This window comes from Fomitopsis serialis (genome assembly GCF_022376445.1).
Source record: "Fomitopsis serialis strain Sig1Antser10 chromosome Unknown B0H18scaffold_38, whole genome shotgun sequence".
In the NCBI taxonomy this organism is placed as follows: Eukaryota; Fungi; Basidiomycota; class Agaricomycetes; order Polyporales; family Fomitopsidaceae; genus Fomitopsis; species Fomitopsis serialis.
The window spans coordinates 283,841-306,136 of NW_025954998.1; the positions used below are offsets into that span (position 1 = coordinate 283,841).

Sequence of the window (22,296 nt, forward strand, 5' to 3'; positions counted from 1 at the left end):
CCCGCGCATTTTAATTACACATTGAGATTTTCCAGGAATCGACATGAGACATTCCGATACGCGTTCTACGAACTAATCCACCACTAGGCATTCCCCGCCTTGCGTGCTGCCTCAAGCTCTGACAGTTCCGCCCACGCTTTGTCCAAGATTTCTCGTTCCTCAGCGACACTCGCCCGGAGCTGCTCCGTCCTGTGAACCTGTGCGGCAACATCTGCCTCCGCCCGCTTGAGGTCCTTCTGGTAGTGTCGCAACAGAGCCGCTGGCGATGGATCCATAGGCAGCTCCTCAACAGGTCGGTACAGGCTCAGGTCGACATCCGTTCCTGGGACGCGGACTTCGGCGCGATGCACGGGTGTATGCCGCGCCACCTCCGTGCCCGTCTTCAGCGGTTCCTCGGACGAGTCGCGCTCAGAGGTCGCCCGTTCCTTTCCGCGCGACAGCGCCCGTGCCTTCGGGTATCCTGTGCTTTTCGAGGCACCGGCACTGGGGGCGTCACTCGTAACGGCCTTCTTCTGTTGCTTCGGATCAGCCTTCGGTTCACTCGCGGTGGATCCGCTAAGATGCTCTGGAAACCGAGTCAGGTTGTGTCGCGAGTGGGACGGCATCGCTACGTCGGCAGGGAGGCACTCACTGCTCATATATCCACTGAGTGACCCATTGTCGAAGAAACAACCTTTGCGCCGCCTCTTGCATTCCTCGCATTTGAGGTGGCCTGGGAGCACAACACAAGGCCTGTTGACGTTGACTGCCGATTTGCAATAATCGCACTGTGCTCGTCACACATACTCTGAACGCATTCCTTACGCATCGAGGTGAAGATGCGTACCTTTTGTCCGGCTTGAAGGCGGCTTCGCGCCTGTTCCGCGATGACCTCTCTCTTCCCCGTCGCATTTGCCGTGGACCGCTTCGGCGCAGACCCACCTGCACGTCCGTCATCCAGCACGACATTCGACACCCGGGCTTCTCAGGCTTTCCCCCACCGGCTTGCGAGTCCTCGCTGACTCGCACAGTCTTCGCCTTTCCGAGTACCCCTTTGTCGTTACCTGCGGGTTCGGATGTCCTGTACAAGCCGTCAGTCGCCAGAATCAATGCCGCGCTTTACCCTGACCTACCTACGGCTGATGCTACTTGTTATGGTTGTCATGAGCCCTTCGCAAAGTGTTAACCAATGTTCGATGCGGCCATGCTGCGACCACTTTACCTATATCCTTCTCGTCGAATTCGAACCGTGTTGGAAGCACGGGAATTGCATTGGCGGGCGACTTCAAACTTGACCAGTGCTTTTCAATCCAGTGGTCGACTTCCTTCGGTTGCTTCTGGTTAGCCATCGCGGTCGCAAACGCCTTCACCGCTTCCCCGATGTTCTCCTTGTCGCCCTTGGCCTTCCATGCTGTCCTGTCCTTGTACAGATCCTCTTTCACTCCGTAATTTATCTGTCGTCATCAGTATCAGGTCGTCGTGGCGTCACTACACGGAATCGGGACGTACCAACGCGTCACGCAGAAGCCTCAGACCGTTGATTTGCCATGTCACCGTCCCGACGGCGAAGACCTTCTTGTCAATCGCATCCAACACCTTTCGGACGTGCGCTATGTGCGGGCGTGGCGGCGGGCTTGCGGTACCTCCAGTGGCAACTTTGGTGTGAGGCGGCATTATTGTTGGAAGAGCGGTTAGGGGGTGAGCTATCAAACACAACGGGTGAAAGTCGTCCGGGAAGTGTGGCGGGAAATAAGCGCTTTGTGCAAGACACAACAGACGCCCGTAGTCGACACCGCTGCGGTGGCGCACCTGGGCCACAATCTGTGTCGACTTCACTGGTCGGCTTGGATGTCGGTAACGGATAGCTGCGCGAAGTGTAGTATAGTGACATTCCACATGCGCCGCATTGCATGCTAAGCCTAGATACGGTTGCTATACAATCCGTTCGAGCTCATTTGCTACTTGTTGCCTTTGTACGTCTTACACGTCCGATAATGTTACAATTTGATGACATGTTGGGGGACAGTACCCTTATAGCTACAATGCGTAATACACCTCCTTACAGTACTACTCGTCGTTATCGTATCCCAGTTCGGCTATACGGCGCTCACAGTCACGGAGGTTCCTCTTCAGCGTTGCCTCCTTCTCCTTCGCCGCGGAAAGCGCAACATTGGCACGTGCGAGTTGCCCCTCAAGCATCTCCAGCTTCATCGTATGCTTCGCGACGTACCGCCTGAGGGCATCCTCGCGGGTCTCGTCACCAGCCTGCGGAATATTGGGACTGCGTACAACCTCACCAACCCCGTGGCCGATCGAGGATATGCCCTGCGCATCCGAAGACGCATGCGTCTGTCGTACTCTCTTGGGATGCGGGGGGCGGTGGCCGATTGAGGCCGCTTGCGCTTGAGGGGCGGAAGATGGACGTCGGAGTGCCGCCCCTGTGTCACAGCTAATCCAAATGTCGCAGGCCGAGGCACTGTCACGACACTCGAGGGTTCATTGTCGGGCGGCGTCGCAATGGCTGTCGGGAATGTATGCGATGCCACGTCATCACGCTGCGGCCGCACGTCGACTTGTCGAACACTGCACTGATGTGAATAATGGTATGTCGGTCATGGCCTCGCGACTCACTCACAGCGAACACCCGGCACCAACGAAAGACCCTGGAAAGTGCAGTCGCACTGAGCCTTGACGCAGTTCCCACACGCGACGCTACTCCTCGGTTCGAAAGTACACCTTCGAGCAGATGACCCGGGCGCGAGGCATTGATCACACTAAAGGATTGTCAGATACAATTAGATGCTCTTCCCCGTCGGCTCTATATGACAACGTACCACGACAAGCCGCGCCTTCATGACTCGCGCGAGAGCGGAGACATCGACCGCAGATGTTGCGCTGGGGTCCACATCTTGAACGCGCCGGTCGTTTCCCGTGGTCTCGCTCATTCGAAGATGTTCCTGGACCCCGTCCGAGTCTTCTCCTCCCTCTCCGGAGTCGACCTCCGCCCCAGAACCTTCGTCTGAAAGCGGCTCACATGGATCCGACGACGAAGGTGAGTCGTCTGACCCTTCCCAGGGCTGGGCTTCATCGTTCTCTGTCCAGTCCTCGTCGCTGGTTTCTTTCCCGCCCTTCCTCGACGATTGACCTTCCACCGCCAGTCTTGTCTGTCGATTATCGGTGGTTCTGCTTCGGGAGTGTGTGACTGTCTGGTGGGAGCGCAGGTGCGACATCGAGGAATGGTAAAGGTGTGTTAAAGCGATTGCGGAGGACTGGTGGACGAGTGTGGCTGGCTCCCGACGCAATGACCACGTGTCTCATCATTAGCGCTCGTGGCCCATTTGCGATATTCCCGGACTGCGACAAGGGGATGACATCGGCCGACGATACGTCAGGAGTATCGTTCGTGAGCGATCCGTGGGCTTTCAAGGCGAAAACTGCCTACATTCCACGCTCCCAAGTTGTCCGTGCTCTTGTCGCGTCATTCACTCATCTTACGTGTATCCTCACAGCGAATGCTCATTCCATTCGCCAATGTCGATAATGTACGATGAGTAATACAGGTGAGATAAAACATGGGTCGACAACTTCGACAACAGACGAGGTTTGCATAAATCGAGCGCACCACCTATGAACTTTCCCCGCAACCGATCATATCCCTGGCTTACGCTCCTTCGCCGCACACGCATCCATCATCCACCATGCACGTCGCGACATGAAAGAACGGGTGCCGACATCGACGTAGACTGCGAGCGGGGCGTGTGCGATGGACCGAGGTCCGGTGGAGTGCACAGTCAGCGGTGCACGCTCGGCGATCCGGGCTGACTGCGATCACTTGCCAACTCCTCCGCCTCGTCCAACGTTGCGATGTACGCGCGCAAACCCTCGGCCTGATACTCCAGGACCTGCATCCGTGCATTGATGTGTCGGAGTTCATCATACGCAGCTTGGTACAACCTGGTGCCTTGGTATACGTCCATCCGGGTGCCGTTCGAATGCCTGACTTCAGCGGAGGAAGCTACCATTGCGATCGCCGTAGCGCATCTGGCCATGACACCTCCGGCTTGGGGATGCTGACTCGCCCTCGTCCTTCTTCGTCCCCCGGGATATCTTGCAAGACGTCGTCGTTTTGGACAGTATGTCGACCGCCGCCCACGGCCGCTGTCTCGGAACGGCTGCGACGAGGGCGTTTGGTGCGGTCAGACGGCTGTGGGCTCTCGCGGCCTTCCGCGTCTTCTCCAGTATCTTGTGGGGCTTCCACCGCCGTGTCACCCTTCTCCTCTTCAGGACGGCCAGCTGTCTCCTCCTCGCCCGTTTCGACTCCCGGAGCCAAGGTCACGGAGGGTCCATCCGTCGACGTCGCCGTGTGCTCGACCTCCGCGGGTCCCCCATGCGTGACGCCTGCATTGGGAGCCGCTTGCACCCCGTTCTCCTCATCAACCGTCGGTTTAGACGGCCCCAGCACTTCGACACGCTGTCGCTTCGCGTGGCCTGGATTGTGTGAGCCTGCATCGTAAAGTACTGATTAGTCGCACACACCGTCAGATGTAACATATCGCCGCTCTCCCGTGTTCCACGAACATGCCAGTTGGTTTCGAGGCACCGTGCACACTCCGACGCCCCCGCCTCTACAGTGCACTGCGCTCCACTGGGCAGCTCCATGCAGTTGTCGCACAGCTGTAGTCCAACGTCAGCGCGTGTGATAAGAGAGTGAGAACGTCGTCGCGTACCTGCTCGGATGCTGCGCGGAGCCTTCCCCAATCTCGCCCTCCTCCATGTCCGTAGCCTTTCGCTTTCCACTCGCTTCCCTCCTCATTGGCTCTGAATCTGCGTTGGCAGAAGGGGCTACCTGTTTGACTATTTTCACCTTCCTCCCCGGTGGTCCCGGTGGTCCGAACTTCACGACTGCTCCGTCGAGGGCCACGATCGGTGCGACCTTCTGCTGGTGTGTTGCAGCCTCGGGCCGTGGCGCGCGACGCTTCATTTCAGACAGCTGGCGTCAGGTCGCAGTGCAAAGAACAGGAGACGTAACGTACCGCTCCTCTCGGTGGGTCGGTCGCGGTATAGATCACACTGTCAGTAGGGAATGATGGTCCCAACCATGCTTTCAAGTCTACGGGGCCCGCTCGTGAACCTTCTCATAGCGTCCTTCACTGCGGTCGCCAGCTCCTCAGCATGCGGCTCCGTGGGGTGGTTCCCTCGATGGGCGAGGTACAGATCCTATTTGGTCATCATTTCAGGCCATACGTCGCGGCCAGTAGGTTCGTCACACTCACCTGAAGCTGCTTGTACCCCACTATCCAACGGACCAACTCATCTCCTCCCTCCGGCACAGGATTGATCCGCAGATAGCGCATCACCTTCTCCACGGGGCTTAGAATACCAAGGTGCGACATGTCGAGATTGACGGGGAAGGATGAGAATGCAGGTCGCCCGAACGCGCGACTGCGACTGCTCGGGTATGAAGTGTGGCTTCGGCCTTGCCGTTTTTGGAGAACAATGCCACGTTTAGCGCCCGATCGGCTGATTAGCCGCTCGTCGTTCCTCGTTCTGTGGCGCACGAGGGAGTCGCATATGCAGGCAAAACTAAGTACGGAGCGAGATGTCGCGCGACCTTTCGTGTGAGCCACGCCACTCTGCAGAACTCATGACTGTATTTAAAGGCGGACGTCCCTAGGTACCTGCAGACATGCACTCCACATCGTGACGGTTGGTACCTACTGTTTGCAATCTACCGGGTCTTCCAGCTCCGCCATAATGAAGCGGACTGCCGTTGCCCGTCTTTCCAATGTCGCGATTTCCCTAAGGGTTGCGTCGAGGGCCGTCATCGCGCATCGACGGGCCATTTCGATTCTTCGGGATCGTCGGGAATGGCCTCTAGGTATACTACAGGGACCTGACGGAATGGCCGTGGGCTCGAGACGCGTTCGAGGCCACCCACTTGTGAATGGATCTCGTCCGGCTTCGTAGCGGTGTCGGAGCTGTGCGACACGGTGTCGCCCGCGCTCCCTAACGTGAGGTCTTGGGTGTTCCCTCGTTGGCAGCGCGCAGCACCTGGAAGCTTGGAGGGGACCCTCACCTGGCCATGCGCAATTGTCTCAGCCTAATTACAGCACGGTGAACGGTATTCTCACCATCATAGCTTTCTGCCGACATTGAGAAACCCTCCCACGTACACGGACACTCGTCGTAGCGACACTTCTCGCACGTAGTACTGCCTTCCGCGAGATGGCAATGCATTATGGCCCCCATTTCCCCAAGCATCGATCACACTTGGCGGACTGGTGAGTCTGTCGCGCTAGCGTTCATGAAGCCGCTAGACTGCTTACCTTTCCTCTACGCTCGTATACTTCGTATGCGCGACTCACCATCTCGTCCACGTTCACTTCTTCGTTTGTCTTCGTCGCCTGCATCGTCGCCTCATCGTCGCCTGCACGTCGCCTGCATCGTCGCCCATATGGCTTTCCATGTCGCGCCCCTTTCCCTTGGTGTCAGGTCGCCCTTTCTTGCTCCCGTGTGACCGCGTGCGTCTCTGGCGACCGCTGCGCGCCGGCCAGCGCGTCCGCCCCGCTGGGTGGGTGCCATGCCTTCCACACTCGCTGGTGACCCGCGATTATTGGCAGGCCTATCGATAACCAACGCCAGGGCAAACTCCTTCTCCTGACGTTTAACAGCCTCGGAGAGCTCTGGAAAATGTTCGAGCACCCAGTCCCTGAGCTCGCCGGTAATCCTGTCCGCGACATCGTCCGTGGCCTTTCGTACCATCTGCCATATTGCCTCGTCGCGTGGCTGGGCCATCGTCCTCTGTTTGTATAGCACCTTGGTATCCTTTCGGTTATACGAAGTGGTGAAGAACATTCGTTGTACATGCTTACTAGGACGTCGTTGAACTTGTCGACCCATTGCGGCAATTGGGAGTCGTCGTCGGGCACTGACTTGGCCAAGAAACTGGTGACCCTCTTTGCAGGGTTATTGGACGACGGCTGGTGCATGATGATGATGGCAAAGCGAGACGGCAGCACCGAGCATTCATGCGCGTGGTCGACGTCACGTATCAGTGCCAGATATGATCTCCTGCGTGTGTGTGAAGCACGTGGGTTCGGCGATCGCGAGGGTTTGATCTCCGACCTGCCGGAGCGCCCGAGTATCAGCCCCTCCGCTATTACGCGCATGCAGCGTATCTGTTTCCGCTACAATCCTTGGTCCATCTAGCGTACACGGCACATCAATCGTAGTGGATGAACTGACGGAATTCGTGTTACCATTTGTGAGGTTCATATCGGTATGCAAGCCACACACACGACGTCCATAGTGTTTGAAGTCGCACAGACGTGTTCACTCCGAGGTATGAGACTGTCGCGCCATCGCTATTTTCAGCAGTGATAGTGCGAACTGCTTCGTACTTTAATGGCCTGCGTGGCATCAGTAGCTTGCCAGGTATATACTGGTCTGCCCACGCTCGCACTCAGACTGCAGACGTGTCGCGGCATTCGATCGCTGCCACAAGTACACACACCGGAAGCATCTGGGCCTTGTTCCCGTCCGCCTCAAACCGCTAGGTCTATACTGAGATTTGCGGTTGACGCATGTTCAGAGGTCACCATACTGAGTCGCTGACGTGCGACACACGTCCCGCCAGCTATCGCCGTCCTTGCATCGTAATTTAACGTATCGACCTCGTCCGCCTTGATGCGATACGCCCCAACGGTGTATACCGGCTTAGGGCATTCGCCTCCTGTGCACCCAACACATTCAAAGATTCAGACATCCGGATGCCTATCAGACTGGCCTTCCTGCGCGTCCTGGTAATTGATGTCCGGGTGACATGCAATCGCAGCATCAGAGCCATACACACCCTTCTCAGATCGTCGCTGGGCATCTGCTGCGCCTATTTGCCGTTGCGGTTCCTCTATATTGTCATATAATAATCGCCACGCCTTGAACAGCAGCACCCCAGCAGGGAGATATACACTGGATGCTTCGAACGATACTTTTTGATACACATTGTCGAGCATTTTCGGCACCGGTGATCCCAATTCTAGCCCGTTATTCACTGATATTGTCGACATCCCTACTACCCTTCTTCCTATCCTAAATAGTTGCCGTACCGTCAACGTCCTCCATATCCTGGATAAGCATTTCCAATGAACGACGCTGATGCATCAATACAGCCATACGCGCGTCCAGGTGCAGGATCTCCTCTTTGGCAGCATAGTACGCGAACGTCTCCTCCCGTTCTTCCGGAGACGGTGCCTCTTGCTTCGACGTGTTCATTGTCTGCGATACGTCCCCACTGTGAGATTTAGCAAGCGCACGCTGTGGCGTCGAGGCCTCTCTGTCGCGGGGATCGGCGCCCCTAGATGCGACAAATGTCTCCGCCATGCTGACACCGACTTTGTGCGACGCGAAAGGGTGTTCATTCTCCTTTCGAGGTTTCTTCCCCGTGACCCTTTGGTCCGCTGAATGTCGGACGTTGAGAGACTGGATACATGTCGCTCCGTTTCCGACAATGTACGCACCTTCGCGCATAATGTCGCGCGGGCTCACGCGGTCCCACATGCAGTTCAACCTCTGGTCCAGACAGCTCTGGCAGGCTGTCGACCCCGGAGCGACATGACAACCGGCTTTTGTGGGCCGTGCCTTGCAATTGTCGCACTAAGAATGTTGGCTGTCGGCACAGCGGGGTGAACGGATCGCGATAGTCGACATACCTGATGGTAGGTATCCCCGCCGTCCTCCAGGCTATCATCGAACCCCACCTCCGATGCAGTGCGTTTGCCCGCCACACGTTCCGTGCTTCGCCCGGGGAGCGCTACGTGGTTTGAATGTATCCTCTCTCTGACCGTTTCCCCGCTTGGGACAGAGTCGGCCTGCGCAGAAGGCCCTCCCTCGACGCCTTGTTCTGCTGTGATGTCGTGATCGACTGGCTTTGCGTCTCGCATCTCTTTCTCCGCATTTCTCTACGGTACGGTTACCTTCCTTCAAAAGTGTCACTGACATTGTGTAGGAGTAACGCACCTGCGCCCTGCGCTTCTCAATTGGGTGGGACATCCAGGGATACGTCGCGACCCGCCAAGTGTGGTACTGCGGCGTTCCTTTGGCGTCCATCTCGTCCCATATGTGGTTCAGTGCCGCGGCTTGTCTAGCCTTGTCTTCCACACTGGTATTTGGCCCGCGACTCCGGGTGTACTCATTCTGGTAGCACTCGGCGGTGAGCTCAGGTAAGGCCGTATCCATCCACTCACTGATGCTCCGTTGAACTTCACTGTCCACTGCAGCAGATCCTCGCCCTTCGCTGGCATCTTCATGCGCTGCATCCACGCGATATACTTGTCAAGAGCAGATCCACTGGCAGTCGACGACATGGTGAGCAAGGGGAATGAGGTCGTGTGGACAGCGGGAGACTTGGTGGGCGGTCTGAGTCAAAATCGCAACCTGGCCGAGAGTCGCAATCCGTCTATTTGAATGCCCGACATCCGAGATGTGCACCCTAATCTCGTGCCGACCCGGGTGCAATTTGGCACAGCACATGCCAGGAGTATGTTGCGATCACCAAACTCGTATTTATCTAGATTGCGCACTGACGTAGTACGTGATGCGTTCTGCCCTCGTGTCTTACCAGGCAATGTATTCTGTTTTCCTATCGCACGGGCTACCATTACACACCTGTCATGAAGGTGTTCTGGTCGTTGTGCGTCACTTAAAGCTTAGCTTAATACGCACCGCGCTACCGTCGTGGTGTATGAATTCACCCTCGGGCATCTCTCTCGCGGGCTGTCGTTGTGCTTTATATTGTCGACAGCTGCCCTCGAATATGTGTACGCAGTCACAGGCATGTTTGGCCACCCAGCGTTGGCGTATCGTTTCCTTCCGTGGATAGACGCTAAGATGCATAGAGGATGTGTGAAATGCTCCTTGACTAAATCCTCTAACCTCTCAGATGTCGGAAGCCCCCGGACGCTGAGCCAATTCGTTAACCAACCCTACCAAATACTCTTTCCGACGCGCGAGGCCCGCCAGACGTTCCTCTACACCTCTCAGCTCCTCCTCGCACACACGGTGTAAAGCCCTCTGCGGCACGTTATGCAGACCAATTACCTCTGGCCTTGAGTCCCCGGAGCTCCCGATATGTCTGGTTGGTGCGTTTTGCATCTCTGTCGTTCGTGGAGCATCACCTCCAACGGGCGTGGCCAACGGTTCCAAAGTCCCCGTTCTCGAGGAGCTGATGTAAGGGGCCTGGCTGAGTACTCGTTTCTTCGTAGGCCGCAGCGCCCCTGTAGCACCCACTTCAGGACATCGGCTCAAGCCCCTCGTTGACCTTCGAGAAACAGTTACTCACATTCGCACCGAACGTCGTCCAGCGTCACGCCGCTCCACATACAGCACGATGCGCTGTCCATGCACGGTTGGCATGATGATGATCCAGTGGCGACGTCGCATTCGCCATCTGTCTTCCCGGCCGTGCAGTTGTCACACTGGTTGGCCCACGTTATGAGGGCGTATGCGCGTGGTGCAAGTGCTAAACGTACCTCAGTGAAATCGTGGTCAAGGTCCGTCGCCTTCCGCTTGCCGCTGGTAGATTCAGTCGAATGAGGCTGATTTACTTTCGACGTCATGGATCTTGCGTTGTCAGCGTTTTCCAACATCATCACACTGGGACCCCTTCTTGGACGGCTTCGCCGTTCGTTTTCGTCTGTGCCAACCCCTCAGGACTTTGGCCGCTCGGTATCCCCTTCCCTGCGTCTTGCATCGTCTGTCGCAAAACTGTTATTCATGTTTGCTCCCTACCACACTCAGTCAAATCATACCCTAGCTTTCCATCGCTCAAACAGTTTCGCCGCGGCTGGGTATGTCGCCCTAAGCCAGGCGAAGAATTCCGGGCTTCCTCTTTCTGCAAAAGGCCGCATGATTTTGTCGTCGAAAGCGATTTTCACCCTCGCATTCTCGAGTCTTCGTTCCTCTCTTGAGCATCCCTTGCCATACACGTCCTAATCTTGGTTAGATCTGAGCGCGGCTGTTCTGTGTTGTGCGACCCACCGTGGCCCACATCCATGTCTTCGTCCATATCTTCATATTCCTGTCCCCTGTGGGTACCGGGTTTCGCTCAAAGAAACCGAGGTATATGTCGGTCTTGGATCGCGGTTCCACACTCGACATGTCAGAGAAAAGCGGCGAGTGCGCCGGGCGGCGTGGTGTATGCGCAAAAGATCATAACAGCCACAGCTGGCCTCTTTGTTTAGTGGTTTCCATATAGGGTCGTTACCATAGGCGCCCGATGGCCTCGGACGGGGCATACAGTACCACCTGCCGCATTCGTGTCGCGTTGAGAACGGATCGTCGCGACATCTCCCCGTGGTCGAGCATGATTACGCGTCGAATCGGGACTGTCCGCGCTGTGTCGACAACATCCCGAGGGAATACAGTAGTAAGGGAGAATACTCGCGCGACACCGATTGTCTAGGAACGATCTCACACGTCCTCATCAGGTCAACGGTACCCACCTCAAGGGAGAGTGGATATGCCTTGAAGCGTGTCAGCCCGTTTGGGCATGTCATGATTCATGGAATGTGACATAGCTATATGACACCAGTCAAACGTCGGATATGTCCTCTAATGTGTCCTCTAATGGCCATCCATCATCAGTACCTGCAGTGATTTGCGCCGATGAGCGAGTACTTCCAGCTCGGCCTGAAGCCGGAGGATCTGGTCCCGTGCTGCATAGTACAATTCGGATGACCCCCTCCTGTCGGGAGTTGGGGAATGTCGGCGTGGAGTGGCGTTGCCGTTCCACATTCCTACTGGGTCTGTACGTCGCTCGCAAATCCTAAGGCTACCGTGCTTGACCGCCGCATCTTGGGCGAGATGTGTCGCGGCTAGCGTTGATTTCTTCTCAGGTATCATGGGAGATGTTTCGACATTCTCGCCCTCCGTGTGACTTGTCTTCGACATGTCGGTTGTCGGAGCGGTTGAATTGTGAACTGTTAACGCACTGAGTAACTTGCTGTACACGGGTATTACCTCATTTGAAGTCGTTCCGCTGGCCCAACCGCGACCACATACACATCAGGTTGTGGTCAATGCACCGCTGGCAAACGGAGGACTCCATGGCGACATGGCACCCGATCTCCGTCGGGAACTCTTGGCAATAGTCGCACTGTACAAATCCGACGTTAAGCCATTACAACGATGGCGTTTAGTGCCCCATCCATACCTGATCCCAGCCCGACCCCGGATGGTGCTCCCTACTGTGGGAACTTGCACCCAAGGCTGGTGCTCTTCCTGACTCGTTCTCCGTGCTTTTGGCGGTGGGGGGTGTGTCAGAGAAGGAGCCTGACTTTCCTATCGCGTTTGCGACGGCATCGGAGTCCACCTCCGCCGCCACTACCTTCGCGATGCACCCGACAGGTGAGCTATTGTCTGAAGTTATGATTGATGCGGCCAAATTGACTGCAGATTGTTTGTGCCATTGTACTTCGCGTTGGCCCCCCCAGTAAAAATGTAGGAAGCGGACGAACCTCGTTCATTCGTCTCTCAAGGTTCTCGGTGATCCATTCGTATTCTCGATCCCGCCAAACGGCATACTCGAGCGTCGCTTTAGCATGAAGGGTGTCCCAGACGTAGTTCAATGCTGTAAGCAATCGTAGGCTGTCTCCGCCCTGTGTGGTGCCGTCGCGCGACTGCATGTACACGTGCTGTGCGTCGTCAACTGTCGAGTCGCGTCCGAATGACTTTCATGGCCTTACAGAGACGTCATGGAACTCGCGCGTCCATTATTTCAGCTTCTCCGTCTCATGGGGAATAGCGTGACTCTGTATCCAGGAGATTTAATCATTGAGGGGCGTGCTGGACAAGCCTGAGGACATCTAGAGGGTAGCGCGACGATGTGTGTGCCACACAAGGGCTCGATTGTCATCCGTAGGCCACTACCACTCTTAAGTAAGCAGTATTGCGAATTGACTCTGATATCTAATCGAGATATGACAGGAAAGATAACCGAGTTGCCGATAACGTTACGGCACGATCCAATAGCTCTGGTCAGCAAACGTCGGCGTGGCGATAGGTCAATGTGAAGCACGTCGGCCATTACGTGCTGCTTTGCATAAGTCCTTACGAACCACACTATCAGAGGACTATCGGTGAAGCAGCCTATCGGTGGCAGCCCCCGCTTGCACCCCGCCCCCTCGAGTGACAATCATTCATTAACTGCGGCGATGAGGTGGGAGGGATTATATCCGGCGATGGAGATATCTGTGATGGATAGATGTGGCCGTAAAGGCCCATGTGGCGATTAACTTGGCCATTAATATGCGTTAGCCATGGAACATATCGGAATGTTGCTACAGTGGTGGGTATCATACACCATTCGATCGACCGACCCACGCACCTGTAGCGGTACGACAGGTGGGTATCGTGTGCCGACATTCACGGATGGGGTTGCATCGATCGCGATCGATGCAGGCATTATCAGCCTTGGTGTGGAGATTCATACGTTTCCCGCTCGTTACATGATTCCTCCAGCCCCGCAGTCCAACCGCTAGTGTCGCGCCTTGCCAAGGTCGAATCTCAACGCTATTGTCCCATCGAAGTGCTGTCATGTACCTGCGTCACGCGCTACAAAGGGTTTGTACTGGTCGCAATGATGCTCCTTACCGTCCCGACGCCTACGTCTGTGTCGCGACATACTTCGAGAGTTAGGTTTGTCGCGACAGCACATATGGTTCCATTATATTGTTATAGTCCCCCGCCAACCTACACACCATTCTTGTAAAATGTATCATAAGCTATTAGGCTGCCTACCATGTACAACCGTATCTCCCTCATACTACATAAGTGACGCTAGTTCATACGTCCGGTAACGTTGCTGTCCCCCCCGGCCTCTCGGTCTCGATGATAACTCTGTGGAATCTTTAGTACTGCATGTCAGCGACGCACCGTGGAAGTATATCCATTACCAGACCACCGCCTGGCACGGCTATCGAGCTCGCGATTGTCGGGATCCGACCGTGTCGACCACCTATAATGAAGTGAATGCCGTTAGTAAGAAATGTACCCAGGCAGACAAAGTCGCCCCCTTGCGGTATATCTTCTTGCAATGCATCTGGTGGATGATACCACACGTCTCTGTGGCCAAAACACGTCACTGATTCCGTCGGCCGCACGACACATGCGACACTACCCCACCTGCGACATCCCGGAATCTCATTTAGAAGTACACAACAGTTGATCCGATCGTACGTATGTGACAGATTACAAAACGCTCATTCCTGCTAATATGTGAGCTGAAACTCAAGTTGGGAGCAACGTGGGACTCACCGATCCTAAGCAGGTTACTTCCGACCCGTCGTCGCGGTCCCTCTCCCATCGCGACGCTGCGATCGAGGATCCTGCCCTCGCCCGACACCAGCGCCATCTCCCATCTCTCCAGGGTGACGAATTCCCCGAGGTCCCGAACCCAGACATGGCTCGACACCGCCTTGAACGAGGGCTTCTTGCGCAAGGGGAGTCGAAACGCAGTCCGGTAGTACTGCTCGGGCACGGGGATGTCGCGACGGGCCCAGTCAACGGCCCGCCATGCAGCTTGATCGCCCTATCGGGCCGTTCTAATCCCTTTACCAACCACAGATAACCGAGAGACTCACCTTCGACAAGTCCAAGGAGCTCGTCAACGGCGCGATCCAGAATCCGGTGACGGTCCCGCTCTCCAGCCCTTCGATCCGGGTAACGACGGCCGGTCGCACCTTGAAGGAGTTCCTGCCTCCATAGGCCTCGGCAAACTTCGGGTCGGAGACGCGTATGCGGACGAGACAGTGGGGGATGGGAGCCGGCATGATGTCAGAAGGACGCGGAGCTAAGAGCGATGTGCGACAACAAAGGGGAGGTGGAAGTGCGGTGGTCGACAGTAAGTCGCGCGACACGAGAGTCGGTAGCGCCCAATCGACTCTCGACAGAGCGTCGCGCGACACCGAAAAGCGCCCAAGTGGCGTTCGACAGAATGTCGCGCGACGCGGCACTCGCAAGCGCCGGCACGTTCTTCGTGACGTCGCCGGTTAACCCCCTTCTCCATTCTCGCGCTTTCGTCCCTGCGATGTATGTGAGTCTTGAAAAGTGCTTACGGCCTGCTCTACATCTCAGAGATACCTTTTCTACGGGCCTAACGGCCACGAGAGCTATTCAAAGTCGGGTGTGCGATGGCGCGACCGTGCCGACAATCTGACAGTGCACGCAATCATTCCTCGAGTGATATAAATCGACAGTAACCACGGACCCGACTATGGCTTGCCACGGCTATGAGCGACATCGATTGACGGAGAGGAAGTCGGAACGGAGTGGGAGAGTGCTGCTCAGGCACGGGGATGTCGGGACGTGCCCAGTCGACGGCCCGCCAGGCAATGGTGTCTCCCTATCGCCGCCGTCTTGAATGTGTGTCGCCACGAGAAATAGAGGTAATTCTCACCCAGGCTAGGTTCAACGAGCTCGTCAATGGTGCGATCCAGAAGCCGGCGACGATGTTACAATCGAGGTGTTCAATCTTGGTAACGATGGCCGGTCGAAGCTTGTGCGAGTTCTTAGGATCCCTCTGTAAGCGGCTGAAAACCTCGAGCATGCGCACCAGGCGCCAGGGGATAGGAGGTTGCATTATGTCGGACGGATGGTAGATAGATAGCAGTGTGTCGCGACAACGGAGGAGGCGAGGGAGTGGGCGTGGGGGGTGATCGCCAGCCAGTCGTGCGACACGACAGTCGGCAGCGGACAGAAAGTCGCGCGACATGGGACTTGCAAGCGCCAAAGTCGCAATGGATAGGCAAGTCATGTTACATGAGAGTCTCCAGTACTGATAGCAGACATCCTTCAATATCGCGCTCACTTTTGTGTGCAATTGTTTGTGAGTTTGATCAGTAGGTGTGTAGACCGGCGTGAAAGCAGAAGCTGCAACAGAGGCGTGTGCACCACACTCACAGGAGACAATCTATGGCCATGTGAATGTAACTGGAGGGCGAGGGGGCTCTGAACAAGTTTTGACCCACTCAACTGTTGAATGGAATTGTTTGGAAGTAAAGAATGCTCCTGTATTGCATTCTGGCCCACAGTGGCCAAGAGCAATTCCGTAGGTTTCATGTTGAATAGGGTTGCAACAGTGGTTGCAGCCCCTACCAATCCTGTCAATTGTGGTCTACTCACTGTTGCAACGCAATGCCCCAAGCTTCATATAGACAATGTATGCCTAGATAAGGTTGGTGTGGTGGCCATCAATAATGTGGGAATCCAGTGTCATTGAGTTTGTGCATCAGAGTTGCTGTTAGTGTGAGAATAGTTGAGCCACCATGTGAGCACTCTGACACAAACACCCCACGTAGGCGTGAAATAACCATACCAAAGTGATGCACACACTACAGTGTTGCTTAGGGATTCTGCTGTGTAACCCAGAGTGTCTATTGGTACTCCCTGTGCATGTGGTACCTGCCTTCCAGGGAATATGCATGCTCACGGTTAGGGTCCTACTGAGCCACTTACTGTACTGCATGAGGTAACAAACACTCTAAGCTCCCTCAGAGCTTGTACATTTAGTGAATATCACATGTACAGAGCATTAGTACAGCATGTGAAGGGGTTTGTCTAAACTCAGTCAATCAATCAGATATGAAACACGAGAAAAATATTTCCTCTAAATCACTCAATGATGATGGTTTGACCATATAGTTCTAAGGAGCAATGTCAGTTGTGGCTCATTCAGTCAACCAAAATTCAGGTAGGAAATGATGAGAAATAGTATTACTGAGGAACATCAGCTCAAACCTCATAACTGTACAATTGGTGTGCAAGCATCCTGAGGCATTTTAGTAGTGCAAATGCCTAAAAATTCTCAGTTAATCTACAGATTATGTGATTTTACAATCTGAGATCAAGAGTTGATCAATCAAGCTGTGCTATAATATTTGGCCAAACCACTTGGTGACTCATCTTGAGGGTAGAACAGGCTATTGGTTCCTGCACAGCCTGATTTGGGAATTGGCTGTCATAAAATACTCACCAAGCTTGTTGAATAATTATAATAGCTCATAAGCCCATCTGTGTGTCATCACAGGCTTTGAACAAATTGTTACTGTTCATACACACTGTGACCTGGTCTCTTTTGCTGTGGTGCTTGCAACTGTAGTATCTCACACCTGATATGAGTTCAATGAGCTGATGAGAACTGCTCTTGCCTTGTATGAAAGGATCCTACCTGAAGAAAGCTCTGTGATGATGTGGGAAGTCAAGAGTCCTTGTGAGAGCTTATGTTGTAGCAATCTCTGGGAGGTATTACATTGTGCTGAATGACAACTGGAGCCCAACAGAACTTGGGGCCTTGGCAATTGGTCCTTGTAAAGCCAAAATGCACACTTTTAGAACTGGGCACAAAGCAACATCTCACATCTCTGTTAAGCACTGAGTAGATGGTAGTAGGATGAGTGCACCAACATTAGAATAGTTAGGTTAGAAGACTAGTAGCCTTGGGTGATATGGTAAATAGAAACGAGGATGATTCTTCATTACAGAGGAATAGTAACAAAGTAGTAGGAAGGTGTAAGGGATTACCAATGTGGGTAAAGGTTTGAAGCCTGGTCACATCCAAGTCTGACTCTAAGACTGACTGACTCTCTATGCCCAAACCCTTATTGGTAGTGCAAAGCTATACCAATTAAGGGGCTGTTAACAACAGAAACCAAGAGTGCAGTGTGCAAGTCCAGCAGTGGTGTATGAGACAGTCTTGCACAGAGGAAAGATTCAATTGTAGAAGTATAGATCAATATTTGAGGACTCTTGCTACAACTTGTATACATGTACATGATTCCCAAATGTTCTAAGTATGTTATGTATTTGAGACTATCCTGTGCTACTAAATCTGTCCCACACAGCTCTACTCATCCACGCTCTGCTGCCCCAACCCTGTCCAATGAGTCAGTATACAGCCTTGCTTTGGCCGTCTGCCCGATTCCCACAATCTGAGACTTACCGGTCATTGGCCACTTGGGCAAATGAGATCATCACTGAATAGCCATTGTTTCCCGAAGGGGGTATTGGGCTAATCCTGATTGTTGGGAATGTCTGAGAGCCTTGTGGTTGTGGCCGGAGAATAGCCACACAAAGGTCAATACGACTGGTTGCAAGGTATAAGAATAATAACCAAACACTGCACAGTGCTAAGCTGACTTTGGGAGTGTCAGCTGTTTGGCCATGCAGTGTTTGTTGTGTTTCTTAGGTGGTCTCCTTTGCTGTACTAACCAGAGCCACACTGGGAACTTGCTAAACTTGAGTAAGGCTTGTGGCTGTTTTCTTTCTTTTGGTGTTTGGGCAGAGCCAAAACACCAAGTGTGAAAACAGTGGCATGCCAAGACTATCAGTGTTTTGTGTCAAGTGTCAAGTGTTGGACAATGACTCAAGTTGAGCACACAGCACAACAACACAGACAGCAAGAACAAGGGCCAAGCTTTGGTCATCTGTTTGAGTAACCAGTGCAGTTTGTGCGGAACTGAACTGAGAGTTTTCAAATCTGGTTTGAAACTTCAAGGCAGTAGAAGCCGAGCCTGTGGAAATCAGTCGTGACTAGAAGTGTCCTCTTGTAGTCACGACTTTTACCCAAAGCCTTGACAAGGGTGTTGTTCAGAACGACTGGCCTCTGTGCTTGGAGAGGACTTACTTACTAACGTGAAGTGCTCGAGCAGTTGTGTGACAGGTGGGAGTGGGTGTCAGTGTGCAGGCCCGAAGTGAGCAAGGTAGTTGAGGCTTGGAAAGTGAACACAGTGACAGGTAAAGAGGTGGTTCTCTTGGGAGTGTGGTGGAGTAACAGTAAAGTGCTTTGGACAAGTGTTGTTGCTGTACAAAAACTAGAGGGCTGTGTTACTTAGTGGGCTGAGAGTGAACAAGTTGAGGAGGCGTTAAGTCCAGAGACGTTGAAGAGTGACTTGTGAGTGCGAACGGAGTTTGTGTCCACTGCAGGCGGAGAGCTCACCCACTTGCACGGCTCGCTGGCGGCACTCCACCTACAGTGGACACAAACTCTGTTGGGCTCACAAGTCACTCTTCGGTGAGAGGCTGTACAGGAAGACGTGGAGTGTACAAAAGTGTTCCAAGTGTCAGTGGGAGTCTCAACTTCCAGGCTCACAGTGCACTGTTCTTAGCCCCCACCTGCAGTCTGTAGCTGTAGTGTACAACCTAAGCTTGAACTCTGTACGTGTGAACCCTGGCCCTAAGCTCCCTGTAAACTCTGTACACGTGAACTGCGCCTCAAAGTCACAGGTCTGAGCTTACAGTGAAGTCCACACGTGTGAACCCCCGCTGCCAGTCTGTGGGTCTTACACCCTGGGCTGTCAACTCCCACCCACAGTACACACGTGTGTGAACCCTGGCTCTCAGTCTGCACGTGTGAACCCCAGCCCACAGTACACAGTACACACACGTGTGAACCCCAGTCCCCTATAACTAGTATTCCGATGCTGGAGGGTCACCATACCTTTGGCCCATACAGATGTTTTGACCAGTGCACCCCATGTCGCGGAGAATCTCATTACATTCTCCATCCTTTGAGGCACATTACGTAATATTTCCATTATTTATCATCACTAAGTTCAGCCACAATTCAATGTACAACCAGAAGGTGCCCAGAACTTCAAAGAATATTACACAGGGGTTCACAGACATCCACACCCCCTAGTCTCATCTATTTCAGAAAATGGGATATATATGGTAGATCATATGTGGAAAGTATGGGGGCATTATATCACAAAGTTCTCCCAGTAGTTGAATAAGAGTACTTGGGCCCAGCCAAGTACAGCCCAGAATATTCAGATATTCACCCACAGTGCCAGGAACATCCACACCCGATGGTCTCATCCAACTCAGAAAATGGGATATATATGGTAGATCATATGTGGAAAGTATGGGGGCATTATATCACAAAGTTCTCCCAGTAGTTGAATAAGAGTACTTGGGCCCAGCCAAGTACAGCCCAGAATATTCAGATATTCACCCACAGTGCCAGGAACATCCACACCCGATGGTCTCATCCAACTCAGAAAATGGGATATATATGGTAGATCATATGTGGAAAGTATGGGGGCATTATATCACAAAGTTCTCCCAGTAGTTGAATAAGAGTACTTGGGCCCAGCCCAGTACAGCCCAGAATATTCAGATATTCATCCACAGTGCCAGGAACATCCACACCCGATGGTCTCATCCAACTCAGAAAATGGGATATATATGGTAGATCATATGTGGAAAGTGTGGGGGCATTATATCACAAAGTTCTCCCAGTAGTTGAATAAGAGTACTGGGCCCAGCCAAGTACAGCCCAGAATATTCAGATATTCACCCACAGTGCCAGGAACATCCACACCCGATGGTCTCATCCAACTCAGAAAATGGGATATATATGGTAGATCATATGTGGAAAGTATGGGGGCATTATATCACAAAGTTCTCCCAGTAGTTGAATAAGAGTACTTGGGCCCAGCCCAGTACAGCCCAGAATATTCAGATATTCATCCACAGTGCCAGGAACATCCACACCCGATGGTCTCATCCAACTCAGAAAATGGGATATATATGGTAGATCATATGTGGAAAGTATGGGGGCATTATATCACAAAGTTCTCCCAGTAGTTGAATAAGAGTACTTGGGCCCAGCCCAGTACAGCCCAGAATATTCAGATATTCATCCACAGTGCCAGGAACATCCACACCCGATGGTCTCATCCAACTCAGAAAATGGGATATATATGGTAGATCATATGTGGAAAGTATGGGGGCATTATATCACAAAGTCCTCCCAGTAGTTGAATAAGAGTACTTGGGCCCAGCCAAGTACAGCCCAGAATATTCAGATATTCACCACAGTGCCAGGAACATCCACACCCGATGGTCTCATCCAACTCAGAAAATGGGATATATATGGTAGATCATATGTGGAAAGTATGGGGGCATTATATCACAAAGTCCTCCCAGTAGTTGAATAAGAGTACTTGGGCCCAGCCAGTACAGCCCAGAATATTCAGATATTCATCCACAGTGCCAGGAACATCCACACCCGATGGTCTCATCCAACTCAGAAAATGGGATATATATGGTAGATCATATGTGGAAAGTATGGGGGCATTATATCACAAAGTCTCCCAGTAGTTGAATAAGAGTACTTGGGCCCAGCCCAGTACAGCCCAGAATATTCAGATATTCATCCACAGTGCCAGGAACATCCACACCCCTAGTCTCATCCAACTCAGAAAATGGGATATATATGGTAGATCATATGTGGAAAGTATGGGGGCATTATATCACAAAGTCTCCCAGTAGTTGAATAAGAGTACTTGGGCCCAGCCCAGTACAGCCCAGAATATTCAGATATTCATCCACAGTGCCAGGAACATCCACACCCGATGGTCTCATCCAACTCAGAAAATGGGATATATATGGTAGATCATATGTGGAAAGTATGGGGGCATTATATCACAAAGTCCTCCCAGTAGTTGAATAAGAGTACTTGGGCCCAGCCAGTACAGCCCAGAATATTCAGATATTCATCCACAGTGCCAGGAACATCCACACCCGATGGTCTCATCCAACTCAGAAAATGGGATATATATGGTAGATCATATGTGGAAAGTATGGGGGCATTATATCACAAAGTTCTCCCAGTAGTTGAATAAGAGTACTTGGGCCCAGCCAAGTACAGCCCAGAATATTCAGATATTCACCCACAGTGCCAGGAACATCCACACCCGATGGTCTCATCCAACTCAGAAAATGGGATATATATGGTAGATCATATGTGGAAAGTATGGGGGCATTATATCACAAAGTCCTCCCAGTAGTTGAATAAGAGTACTTGGGCCCAGCCAGTACAGCCCAGAATATTCAGATATTCATCCACAGTGCCAGGAACATCCACACCCGATGGTCTCATCCAACTCAGAAAATGGGATATATATGGTAGATCATATGTGGAAAGTATGGGGGCATTATATCACAAAGTTCTCCCAGTAGTTGAATAAGAGTACTTGGGCCCAGCCAAGTACAGCCCAGAATATTCAGATATTCACCACAGTGCCAGGAACATCCACACCCGATGGTCTCATCCAACTCAGAAAATGGGATATATATGGTAGATCATATGTGGAAAGTATGGGGGCATTATATCACAAAGTCCTCCCAGTAGTTGAATAAGAGTACTTGGGCCCAGCCCAGTACAGCCCAGAATATTCAGATATTCATCCACAGTGCCAGGAACATCCACACCCGATGGTCTCATCCAACTCAGAAAATGGGATATATATGGTAGATCAT

General features: G+C 53.0%; 6 protein-coding genes across 6 annotated transcripts; 1 reads left to right on the forward strand and 5 right to left on the reverse strand.

The window, feature by feature from the left end:
- Nucleotides 1–83: 83 nt before the first annotated feature.
- Nucleotides 84–5,372, reverse strand: B0H18DRAFT_955318 (uncharacterized protein; the record flags this gene model as incomplete). The annotated part of the gene is made up of 18 exons (XM_048042349.1): nucleotides 84–565; nucleotides 632–712; nucleotides 827–921; nucleotides 956–1,043; nucleotides 1,202–1,433; nucleotides 1,489–1,682; nucleotides 1,789–1,844; nucleotides 2,048–2,244; nucleotides 2,277–2,500; nucleotides 2,615–2,753; nucleotides 2,814–3,143; nucleotides 3,783–3,881; nucleotides 4,034–4,482; nucleotides 4,516–4,604; nucleotides 4,707–4,969; nucleotides 5,013–5,049; nucleotides 5,111–5,196; nucleotides 5,253–5,372. 18 exons carry the CDS (start codon nucleotides 5,370–5,372, stop codon nucleotides 84–86), a joined length of 3,261 nt encoding a protein of 1,086 aa, XP_047892841.1.
- Nucleotides 5,373–5,800: 428 nt separating this feature from the next.
- Nucleotides 5,801–6,968, reverse strand: B0H18DRAFT_1119720 (uncharacterized protein; the record flags this gene model as incomplete). The annotated part of the gene is made up of 4 exons (XM_048033976.1): nucleotides 5,801–6,079; nucleotides 6,345–6,417; nucleotides 6,617–6,804; nucleotides 6,852–6,968. The coding sequence occupies 4 exons, from the start codon at nucleotides 6,966–6,968 to the stop codon at nucleotides 5,801–5,803; spliced, it is 657 nt and encodes a 218-aa protein (XP_047892842.1).
- Nucleotides 6,969–7,736: 768 nt separating this feature from the next.
- B0H18DRAFT_955320 (uncharacterized protein) lies at nucleotides 7,737–9,341 on the reverse strand (the record flags this gene model as incomplete). Its single annotated transcript, XM_048042350.1, has 6 exons — nucleotides 7,737–8,062; nucleotides 8,085–8,425; nucleotides 8,496–8,644; nucleotides 8,688–8,936; nucleotides 8,995–9,171; nucleotides 9,222–9,341. The coding sequence occupies 6 exons, from the start codon at nucleotides 9,339–9,341 to the stop codon at nucleotides 7,737–7,739; spliced, it is 1,362 nt and encodes a 453-aa protein (XP_047892843.1).
- Nucleotides 9,342–10,624: 1,283 nt separating this feature from the next.
- Nucleotides 10,625–11,133, reverse strand: B0H18DRAFT_1119722 (uncharacterized protein; the record flags this gene model as incomplete). The annotated part of the gene is made up of 3 exons (XM_048033977.1): nucleotides 10,625–10,729; nucleotides 10,785–10,964; nucleotides 11,014–11,133. The coding sequence occupies 3 exons, from the start codon at nucleotides 11,131–11,133 to the stop codon at nucleotides 10,625–10,627; spliced, it is 405 nt and encodes a 134-aa protein (XP_047892844.1).
- An 862-nt stretch (nucleotides 11,134–11,995) lies between these two features.
- Nucleotides 11,996–12,659, reverse strand: B0H18DRAFT_955321 (uncharacterized protein; the record flags this gene model as incomplete). Its single annotated transcript, XM_048042351.1, has 3 exons — nucleotides 11,996–12,130; nucleotides 12,188–12,361; nucleotides 12,492–12,659. 3 exons carry the CDS (start codon nucleotides 12,657–12,659, stop codon nucleotides 11,996–11,998), a joined length of 477 nt encoding a protein of 158 aa, XP_047892845.1.
- A 1,361-nt stretch (nucleotides 12,660–14,020) lies between these two features.
- On the forward strand, nucleotides 14,021–15,394 carry B0H18DRAFT_955322 (uncharacterized protein; the record flags this gene model as incomplete). Its single annotated transcript, XM_048042352.1, has 7 exons — nucleotides 14,021–14,185; nucleotides 14,303–14,533; nucleotides 14,599–14,694; nucleotides 14,740–14,875; nucleotides 14,925–15,067; nucleotides 15,109–15,157; nucleotides 15,231–15,394. The coding sequence occupies 7 exons, from the start codon at nucleotides 14,021–14,023 to the stop codon at nucleotides 15,392–15,394; spliced, it is 984 nt and encodes a 327-aa protein (XP_047892846.1).
- Between the last annotated feature and the right edge of the window lie 6,902 nt (nucleotides 15,395–22,296).